Source organism: Dipodomys merriami, unplaced genomic scaffold (genome assembly GCF_024711535.1).
Source record: "Dipodomys merriami isolate MVZ:Mamm:240054 unplaced genomic scaffold, mDipMer1.0.p SCAF_7, whole genome shotgun sequence".
NCBI lineage: Eukaryota > Metazoa > Chordata > Mammalia > Rodentia > Heteromyidae > Dipodomys > Dipodomys merriami.
In genome coordinates this window covers 35,200,001-35,211,580 of record NW_027206290.1, presented here as the reverse complement: position 1 = coordinate 35,211,580, position 11,580 = coordinate 35,200,001, and the positions used below count along the sequence as shown (strand labels likewise).

Genomic DNA, 11,580 nt, shown 5'->3' with positions numbered 1-11,580 from the left:
TGGGTAAAAGAAATCATTTTTGTTTGTTGGCTTAAAACCAAATCTCATTGTCCCTGGAGTTCTTTTACTACTCCTGTGCTTTACATAGCAGGCATATTTCTATTATGATACCATGCTACTTCTGAATAAATATCAGTGATCTTTGACTCTTCTGTTTTGTTTTTATTCTTTGCTTAGTTTTCTGCTTGAGAAGCTGTTGCAGAACATTGGAACTTTCCTCCCTTTGCTCACAAAGTTGATCCTCTGACTAACTAGGAAGTGTGCTAAAGCTCTCTGATTACCTCAGCAACACATGAATACAGTTTCATTTTCACTGTTCTTGTCCAACATTTACTTGGCAGGCTGCCTTATGCGACTTGATGCTGAGCTTTAAGAGCAGTGCTTTCCTGACAAGCCAGACAGAAGAACTCAGAGCTAAGGCAGCTGAGAACTTGTCTCCTGACTACAGAGCCCACACAGAGGTGAGTTCTGTGGATAAACATGGTCTTTGGTTTGCTATTCCTTGAGGATCAGCAACAGGGAGCTAAGTCCATAGCAATTTTACTAGCTGGGGTAGGGTGGGGTAGGGTGTTGGGGAGGGGACAGAGGTTAAGGGAGCAGTGGAGTGGGAGGACATGGGGAACTCTATGGTGTGTAACCATCCAGACAGCCTCTGGTACTTCAGCTCCTAAGGCTCCTTCAGTCCCCAGGCAGCCATGGGGTGGTGAACCCTACCAAAGTATAGACAGGAAGAGCTCATGTCCCTCAGGTTTCCAGCAGGGGCTGCAGCAGAGAGCCCTGCATGGGACACCTACCCTCCTCTGCCTCAAGGGACCTTAATTCCCTCCTGGCACTGAGGAACCAAACCCTAGCCCCAAACCCCAGCAGAGTCACTGCTGGTGGGTCGCTCCCTCCAGCACTCTCTTGCCCCAACTTCACCATTACCCTCAGTTCTCAGATGTTTCCCCGAGGGTAGCTGCCTGGAATTTGAAAGGCTGAGAGCAAATGTAGTCTTCACTAGTCCATTTGAAATCTCAGTGCACGACTTGCCCATCTTCATGCTTTCCATGTGCACTAGTTCATGGATTCCCTGCAGATGAGCCGCTTGGACTACTTTCTTTTCTCATTTCTTTATTTCAAGATTTCTTGAATGTTACAAACAAAGAAAGGTCAAACGTTACAAAGAACAGTAAGGTCTCAGCCTGGGATGTATTCTGAACTGTTTAACTCCCTTAAACAATTTACTGTGTTGAAGCTGAACATGTGAACATGAGGTCAAGATAGATGTTGGGGGCGGGGTGGGCGGAGAGAGGAGGGTGGGCAAATGCAGTTATAATATTTGATATTTATATGTTGAGGAGAAGCATTAAAGGGGTGTCTTGGATCAAGGTGATTGCACTCACAAATTGGCATGTGAAATTGAAACTGCTTTGTGAAACTTCTTAAAGATAATTTTCAAATCTTTGAGGTCCTTAGTAAGACCACAGTGTGCTTGTGTTATTTAGAGGAAATCAGTTTGGGATAGTTTTAATTTAATTTTATCTTGGTCTAACTCAGGCAACAGCTTTTGGAAACCAAGAATCCAATATATGACCTTCTTCTCCTCTTTAATTTGGATTTGATGGAGCTTTATTGAGATAGAATATACCTTAAAAACCATTTCACTGATCATATAAGAGCCAACTGATGCTAAAGATTAATTCCTGTGTTTTAGTTTAAGTCACTTTGGAAAGTGTTCTGTATGGATAGAAAAATATTTTGTGAATTTAAACTAGTTATGAAGCATATAAGATGCCCAGTTCCTAAAGGTTCATTGGGAGTTTAAAATCAAAATTCAATTAAATTCTAGCTACAGAAGTGGCTTCAGGATGTGGACAACATGCACACATAATGTTAAGATCTGTCATGATGTTCTTCTTAAATTAACATGTAGATTTTCATTCGTATTTAGACTTGTGTCCCAAAAGTTAGACAATTTATTTCATTTGTAAACTTCATTCATTTTGCCTGTGTAATCTGCTTTTTAAATAAACTTTATATAGAATTCTCTAGACAGGACACATTGATCGTATTGGTGATTATTAGTGATTTAAATTATAATGTGTGAATTAAGAGACTGAAAGAAAAATTGAATAGGAAAAAGCAGTGGTGCCAGAAGAAGTAGACTTTGTCAAATAAGATAAAGGAATTTCATATCAGCTACTCAGGAGTCAGTGATTGGGAAGATAATAAATTAAGGTTGTCCAGGGCAAAAAAGTAGCAAGAAGTTACCTCAATCAGTAACTAGGCATGGTGGCTGTGTCTGTTAACACAGATATGCAGAAAGCATGAAAAGGAGGCTCACAATTCATGATAGCACAGGTATATACAAAGGATGCTATCCTTAAAATAATATCAGAAGCAAAAGTGGGGCTAGGAATGTGGTGTAGTGGTAGAGTGCTTGCCTAGCATGCATGAAGCCCTGGATTTGGTTCTTCAGTACAACATAAACAGAAAAAGGCAGAAGTAGTGCTGTGGCTCTAGAGGCAGAGTGCTAGCCTTGAGCAAAAGAAGCTCAGGGACAGTGTCCAGCTCCTGAGTTCAAGACACAGGACTGGATAAAAAGCAAAAAGTGTTGGTGGTGTGGTTCTATTCATATAGCACCTGCTTAGTAAGCTCAAGGCCCTGATTTCAAGCCATGATATCACCAAAAAGTGTGCAAGTTGTTTAAAGTCTTAATGTTTTTCAGAATGCTCATTTTAGAATAAAACAGAAGAGTAGCTTGACATTTTTCCTGAAATTATTGGGCTCATCCAGGCTTGGGGACTCTGGTGGAGACTTATGTCAGTGCTATCAACAGTGGAGCAGTGCCATGTTTGGAGAACACTGTGACTACCCTGGCCCAGCTTGAGAACTCAGCAGCTGTGCAGAAGGCAGCTGACCACTACAGCCAGCACATGGCTCAGCAATTGAGGCTCCCCACTGAAGACCTCCAGGAGCTGTTGGATGTGCATGCGGCCTGTGAGAGAGAAGCCATCGCAGTCTTCATGGAGTTACCATTCAAGGATGACAAGAGGGAGTTTCAAAAGGATCTAATGGTACCATGTCTGCTCCTGATCTGTCTTTCCTGAATTCTTCCCTTTTTGAGACAATGCTTCTGGTCATCATTTTAACCCAATGGATCATTTCTTATCTGTACATTAGGAGTCTGGAATTTCATGAGTGTGAGGATTTTCAGGCTGATGGGTGCCAGACATTTATCTTTTATTTGTGCATAATAATTTACAATATGGTTGGCAAGTAAAAAACCCAGGCACTAGTGGCTCATATAGTAATCCTACCTACTCAGAAGACTGAGATCTGAGATCATGGTTCAAAGCCAATCTGGGTAGGAAAGCCCATGATACTCTTATCTTCAGTTAAACAGCTAAAGTCCAGAAGTGGAGCTGTGACTCAAATGGTGCTAGCCTTGATCAAAAAACTCAGGAATAGCTCAGGCCCTGAGTACAAGCCCCAGGAACAGCATGAAAAAACCATATGTGCATTTATAAATTTTCCATACCATTGTATACATATGACCTATGGTGTGTATTTCATATGCAATCATATACTTATAACATACAGTTGACATATATCTCTCTATATATGCCATACAGTCCTGTTTATCATAAGTATAGTGTGTGGATGTTGGATAAGCCAACAAGTACTCTGCTCAGGGCAACCAAATGAGGTCAAAACTTCTGACTCTGCAATCAATTTTCTGTCAGAATAAAAGCACTTCACACTCATATGTGCACACTGCAATAATTAACAAATGGTTCCAAAACCTTGAACATATGAAAAACTTCAGAAATATTGCAACCTTTTTAGGCATTCCTTTTCATCCTTGCAACACATATCCTGAGCTTACTCTCCTTTTAGCCACATTCACTTGCTATAGCTTCTTTTATGGCTTTATTGTTGTTCATCACTGGGCTGTTGAAAGAATTGTGTGGGGCCCTTTACTGAATCCCATCATTTTACAGAGAATGATCCAGGCTCTCAGAACGTTCAGGGACTTACCAATATTACTCAGACTGTTTTCAGAAGTGGTAATGGCTCCGTCCCCTGCCCCATGTGCTCCGAGGCCTTCACCTTACTTCTTCCATGAAGATCACCTAGAATTTCTTTCTAATGCCTTCATTGCACTGTCTTCCTATCACCTTAACAGAATACCATAGAGAGAAAGAAGGAAGATTTCATCCTGCAGAATGAAGATGCATCTGGCAAATACTGCCAGAAGGAGCTGAAGAAAATTTCCCAGTCTTTCATGGAAAGCATTTCCAATGGCACTTTCTCTATACCTGGAGAGCATAAGTACTACTTGGAAGCCAAGAAGAAGGTTGAACAGGACTATCATCTAGTTCCCAGGAAAGGGGTAAAGGTGAGGAATAAGGGGATGAATTGCAGTTAGTCAGAGAATCTCATTTATGTACTTATTTGTTTCTTTATTTATTTATATTTTGTTAGTAGTCGGGCTTGAACTCTAGGTTTGGTCTTTGTCTCTGCCCTCTTCAGCTCAAGGCAAGTGCTCTACCGCTTGAGCCACAACACCACTTCTAGTTTCCTAGTGGATGTTTGGAGATAAGTGTTTCATGGACTTTTCTGCCCTGGCAGGCTTTGAACGGTGATCCTCAGATTTCAGCCTCCTTAGTACCTAGGATTAGAGGTGTGAACCATCAGCACTTGCATGGAAATCTCATTGTTAAAGGACACAAAATCATTTGTGAAAAGAAAATCTGCATTTTTCCTTCTATATTCACAATTAATTATTCTTCCAGATACTTCCAGAACTTCCAGATAGAATAGGATTTTTTCATAGATCAAATTGTGCAATTGTTTCTTAATTAAGTTGATGAGATTTAAAAATTAAATATACCCTTTGTTCTATTCACAAGCAACTGATAGTCTTGCCTCAGATACAATAGTAACTTGAATTTAACAAGATAAGGTATGTCATGCTGGCATGCACACCAAGTAAAAAATAATGGTGGGATTAATATGGTAATAATATTAGTGTTAATAATGCTTACACATATGCAAAATCATATTCTATGTTTCATTTTTGGTTTATTCTTTTTGTTTGATTTAACTCAAGGTGTTTCATGTAGTTTAAGCTACATGAAACTCATATCATTTCCACTTCAGCCTCCACAATGCTATGATTAGAAGTATGTACCACTATGTCTCAATTTTGACACCCTATGTTGTATCATAAATACTCCATTACCTGTAATTTCAGGCTACTTGGAAAACTATAATTTAAATTTCAGAAATGCCCTATAAATTACTACTAATGTTATCCAAGTTTTGTAGTTGAGAAATATGAGGCATAGGGAAGCTAATAAGTTGTAAATTCCTAGAACCTGTACTCGGGAAAACTGCTAGACAGTTCATAGGATAGCCATACAGAACTCTGGAGTTAGCTCAGGAAAGATTTCTCCAAGAGTAGAATGAAGGTCAAGATGAATTATCAGAGGATTCCTTGTATTTTAAATAAAAGAATACAAGAATCTTGGTAGAAGAATAGAATGTAGGGAGATAGTGTTTATTTTTGTGGTACTGGGTTTTGAACCTAGGGATTCCTACTTGCTCAGGTAGTATGCTGTCATTGGACCCATGCTTTTAGTTAGGCTCTCTGCTGGTTATTTTGGAGATAGCGACTCATGAATTTTTCTGTCCGGGCTTGTTTCAAATGAGGATCTGCTGTATCTCAGTATCTGACTAGTTATGATTTGTAGGCATGAGCCACCAGTGCCCAGATAAAGAGTATACACTTTAGGTACATGTAAATCTCACTGATATCCTGGAATAGCAATAGATTTCTCTGTTGCAAAAGAAAAAAAAGCTTGAATCTGGGTGCTTTTGTCTCATGCCTATAATCCTAGCAAGTATACACACATACATACATATACATATACATATATATGTATATATATATATATATATACATATATTTTTATAATCTCAGCAAGCTGAGATCTGAGGATTGCAATTCATAGCCACCAAGAAAATATGTGGTACTGTTATCTCCAATTAACCACCAGAAGAATAGGAGTAGCACTGTGGTTCAAAATGTTAGAGTGCTAGTTTTGAGCACAAAGATCTGGAACAACAGCCAGGCTGTTAGTTCTAGACAATTGAAATTTTACAGGATTTGAAGGAAATAATTTCTGCAAGAAGAGAATAGACTTTTGTTGTTTGACATATTCCTCTTGTTTATTGGTTTCCTAGGCAAATGAGGTTTTCCGGACCTTCCTGCAGTCCCAGGATGCTATAGAAAAATTGATCCTACAGTCAGACAAAGCTCTCACTGATGGAATGAAGGTCAGAGCAGGTACTTGGGAAGGTAACGCTTTCAGAGGAGGGGGTTGGTTCCTGAAAATCTTAACTGATGGACATGAAGATCTTTATGAAAGGAGCTTCCTGTTCTACACTGGAATGTACAAGATGCTAAATCTGAAAAATAAGAGGTCAGGTCTTGTCATAGCCAGTATGGCAGCACATTTCCATGTCATTCTCACATGTGCCTGGGTTTGATCGCTGGAAAAATTCAGCGACAGTTTGGGTTCTGATCCCAGTGGGTTAGGGTTAAGGCTTGATTCTTGTTGTTTTTCTTCTCTAAAACCAATGTGGAATAGCTGAGTGGGCTGCTAAGGAAGCAGCTCAGAAGGAGGAGGAGGTGCTAAGTCAGGAACAGAAGGAGCAGCAGCAAAAGATGGAGGCCCAAGAGAAAAGTTACAAGGAAAATATGGCCCAACTACAGGAGAAGATGGAAAGGGAAAGAGAGAATCAGATAAGAGATCAGGAAAAGAAGCTGGAACACAAGCTGAAGGTGAGTCTGGATGGGGCCTGGGATATATCACAAGGATACTTGTGAGCTTGCCTTTGCCAGCTCCTCCCACCTTCCTGAGAGAATCGCAGGGAGCTAGGAGCACATATGTTCTTACTACCCATGAATCAGAAGGAAACATTAGACAAATTGTGTCAAAGAACACTGTGGTCCTGGAGTGTGGGGAAATAGAGACAGAGACAGAGAGAGAGAGACAGGGACATCCTTAGCTCCAAAGGTTGTTAAGGGAAAACTCTTGATATTCAGTAAGTTTTATTTTCAGGGTTTACTTTTTCATTTTGTAGATTCAAGAAGAAATGCTTAAAGAAGGATTTAAAAATAAATATGAAGTTATTGGTACAGAAATACATCATCTGAAAAATGTTATTAAACCACCAAGAAAATGAAGCTACGCTTTCAAAACTTATTGGATGGCTGGGAGATGTGCTTCTCATATCAGCGCCAAAACCATATGCTAAGTTAGTTGGTGCTTTTTAAAAAGGGATACCCTACACAATGAAGTAGACTACAGATTTCTTTTAAGAATTAATAAAGAAGTCCATTCTTTTGTCTGAATCTTAATTACAAGTTGATATCATGCTACTTTTTAAAAGGTCAAAACAACAAGGGGACACAAGAATGGAGGGATGATGAGCAAATGCTGTCATTATATTTAACATACATTATATTAAAAATGAACAATGTAATTTTGGGTAGGGACCAGAGGAATAAATAGGGGGAAAGTGAAGGAAGGGAAAACATTACCCAAGAACTCTTGTACTCATAACCTGAGTTATGGAACTGTGACACATTAGAACAACTCCTTAATAACAACAATAAAAATTGAGTTTATAAATATTAAAAACAAAAATATCTAGACTATTCATTATCTCAATAGAAATGAAAAAAGTAACTTGAATATATTAAGGCTTGCTGTACAATACCTGAACGTAATATCATTCATATTAGTGTAACTAATAAGCTGATTAGAAAACATACTGAAAGAAAATACTAGCCTATGTAAATATCAAAATTAATGATAATAAAAATTTTTAAGTAAAAAGTTGTTCCTAAAAAGGTACATGAAGTACTGTAGAATAAAAATCAGAAAAACTCTTTAAATTATTAGTAAAATATTAATTTTAGATTGATAGGATCAAAATGTAGATGATTCTTTAGTCAATATGTCAATATACTGTGATTCAAAGAAATATGTAACACAAATTTTCTGGAACTATATTTTAATATTTATATATGAGATTACAAATATTAAAATTCCCTCGAGAAGCAAAAACAAAAATTCAAAATGAACCCCAAGAATTGTGTACTCAAAAGTGGTGAGGTGAAGGGGAAGTGGGGTAGATTAATGAACTGGAGAAGAGAGGGAGAATGCAGTCAAGAATGTAATGTATAACCACAAAATTAAAAAGAATAAGAGAAGGGGGGGTAAAAAAAGGAGGATGAGAAAAGGATAAGAAAAAGAGGGTGACATTGATCAAGATATATTTTGTTCAGAAACTGCTCCTTTGTACAACTACTTAAACATAATAATAATAAGAAAAAGTATGAACAAAACAACCAAGGATATTCTAGAAAATGAAAAGATGGATCAATTAGAGAGCAAAAGCTCCAACCATGTTGTAGAGTCCAACCCATAAATAGCATAATGGCACCAGCCTCTGAATATTTTCATTGGGATAAAAAACAAAATCTAGGAGTATAGGTATTGCAAAATCATGTATGCAATGAATTTCAAATTTTATTTGGCCACAACCAATATAAAAATCTCTCTATATTGTGTGTGTGTGTGTGTGTGTGTGTGTGTGTGTGTGAATGTATAAATAACCACACTATGGAGAGGCTTCAAAAAAGAAATCTACAGAGTTATGTCATTAGATAATTAAATAAGGATAGTAATTTTAAAAATCAGTGCTATAAAGAACATCCACCTTGAAATAATGGAGCAAATATGTAAGAAGGAATAGAAGTTTTATTGCAAATGAGTTGTACAAAACAAATTTCTGAGAAGCCAGTGCCCACTATAGAGCAGGCAGGAATAACAGATTTGGTTCTGATTTGACCCTGGGTTGGCAAAGATTTGGGGGAACAGGAATTACTTTCTCATTGCTGGTGAAAGTGGTAATGTGATGTACTCTTGTATTTTAAAGGGTTAAATGCAGAAGCCTGTGCTCCATTTCAGAATTATGTGGTAGATTGCCCCTGTGCCAACATACATAAAAGGCATATGTTTTCTGTCAGACAATTGGATATACCTTTTTGTCTGGTATTAGTATGGTTATCCTGCCATGTATATGTTTAGTATGATACTGACTTATTACTTAGTCAAAAAGAAATAAAGATGAGAACAGAAAACAAAAATTAGCAAACATTTTCAGGATTGAAATAATCCCGCTACAGGATGGACTATTAATGCTGTGGAAAATGGTGCCAGTCAGTTCAACAGGAAGAGTGTGGCTATCACAACAACCGAAAAAGCACAGGTCTGCATCCTGATCTTTCTTTCCATATGTATTCTGTATAAAGCCTGGGATGATGACTACAAATGGTTTTCAAATTCCAACCCCATTTGTATAAAGTTAGTGAATTAGAAGATATCCTTCTCTTCAGGTCCAACTCAGAGATTTTTGATCCCTCTCAGATGTTTTGCTGACTACTTTGATGAACTAAACTTGTGTCCATTGGCTATGTTATTTTTGGATTCTAGGATTTTTCACACAGTATATCAACTTCTTTAAATAACCCAATTTTCATTTCTAAATTGTGTCTTTTCCAGAGATTGTTCCTCTATATGTTCTCCTATTTCAAACCTTCTTGAAGTGGTTGGGGTGTCCTCCTTGCGTGATCCTTAAAGTATGGTATCAGAAATTCTTTCTTGGAACTGTAAAAATGCATTGCTATCTCCTCTGCTATCACTTCATCCCATGTATTTGGTCTTGATCACTATTTATTTTTAATGCCTAGATACTCTTCAGAACATAGACACCAGGTATTCCAGAAAACCTTTTGAGTCCAGTACTCACTGAAAAGCCAGAAAAGAACTTGACAATAAAAGACAACCATAGACCAATAAAGTACTTGCTAAACAAATTCAACAATACATCCAAAACACCATACACCATGCTCAAATTGGTTCCAGATAAGCAAGATTGGTTCAACATATATAAATCAATAAACGGAATACAGAACATAAACCTGATTAATGACAAGAATCACAATCATTAATTGATGCAAACAAGGCCTTTGAAAAAATTTGAAATCCTTTAATAATTTAAATTCAGAAGAAACTATATTAGGAGCATTATTTACCATAATAAAGGTTTTATTTGACAACCAACAGCCAATGTTATAGTAAATAGGGACAAATTAACTTATTTCTCACTTTCTTTTTTTGGTTGATCATGGGACTTGAACTTTGCCTATTTCTTATAAAATCAAGAGTGAAACAAAAGTGTCCATCTCTCCACATTAATTACTATAATAAGAATTCTAAGACAGAACAATAAGACAAGAGAAAGAGATAAAAAGGAATCAAAATAAGGAAAGAAGATGCCATATCATGCCTGTTTGACGATCATATAATACTATACCAAAGTATTCTAAAGCCTCCACATGATGGGAAACTTAGAACCCTGTGTCAGCTATGACTGGGTACAAGAAGTGTGATTGGATGGTATGTGGATGTAGAGAAAGGGTGATGCTATTGTGTGAATGAATTATGAAAATGTGATACACAATTCAGCTATAATGAAGAATAAAATTACATAATTTGTAAAGAAGTGAATAGATTGGAAAAATGTCATATTAAGCAAAGTAGGAAGAAGTAGGCATGTTTTCTTTTATATGTGGATGCTAGACTTAAAAGATAAATATACATGTAAACACATAAAGATGATAAAAATGTAAATTCTGATTATATATACACATATACCCTTTAATCACTATACATTTCTCTCACAGAATTTGTGAAGGACAATTAACATGCTAGTTCACAAAAGGAATATTAGTAAGTTGAGATGGCAGGGAGAGTGAGTAGGTGAACACAGAGAGGGAATGATAGTGAAGGTGGTCAAATGCTTAATGTTCAGGTGTGAAAATGGAACAGTGAATCTTCCTGAGATTGGTTTGCAAAGGAAGAATGCTGAGGAGAGAGAATAATAGAAGGCATGATTTTGACCAAGACATATTGTACACATAAATAGACCTATTAAAATAGAATCCCTTTGTACAACTAACAGGCTACTAAAAGGAAAACTGACTGAATAAAAACTTAGTTTATCATGTAATAGGGCCTAGTTTTTCTATACTTATTGTCTTAGTTGCTCTTTGAGTTCTTAAAACACCTGATCCTTGCACATGCAATTAAAGGAGCAGTCCCATGCCCTTTGTGGACAGACACTATGTATGCTCCAAACTTCTCCCAGCTGTCACAGATATCCAAGACTGAGAGGCCATCTCTGTCTCACAGCTGAAACAATTGTTATGTTTAAATGGCAAAGGAAGTGCTATAATCATGTGAACATCCCATTTCCATCATAAGTGTTCTTGCAGTTAAGGGTACTTCTTTGAAATAAAATGTAAGAGTCAGTTTGTAGTGGGAATGCTACAGGCTTGCAGAGTTTTTATGAAATGATGACTGTGTAGGTAATAAGAAAGAGAATGTGTATGTAAGGCAATGTTTATTGATATAGTAGCAATGTGGGAATCAGAAACATACAAAACTTGTTGGCTCT

At 37.3% G+C, this 11,580-nt stretch overlaps 1 protein-coding gene across 1 annotated transcript; it reads left to right on the top strand.

The window, feature by feature from the left end:
- Window positions 1-335: 335 nt before the first annotated feature.
- On the top strand, window positions 336-7,411 carry LOC138816533 (guanylate-binding protein 7-like). Its single transcript, XM_070006337.1, has 6 exons — window positions 336-461; window positions 2,776-3,056; window positions 4,169-4,381; window positions 6,232-6,334; window positions 6,639-6,832; window positions 7,135-7,411. The coding sequence occupies exons 2-6, from the start codon at window positions 2,916-2,918 to the stop codon at window positions 7,234-7,236; spliced, it is 753 nt and encodes a 250-aa protein (XP_069862438.1). The 5' UTR covers window positions 336-461; window positions 2,776-2,915; the 3' UTR covers window positions 7,237-7,411.
- Window positions 7,412-11,580: the final 4,169 nt, after the last annotated feature.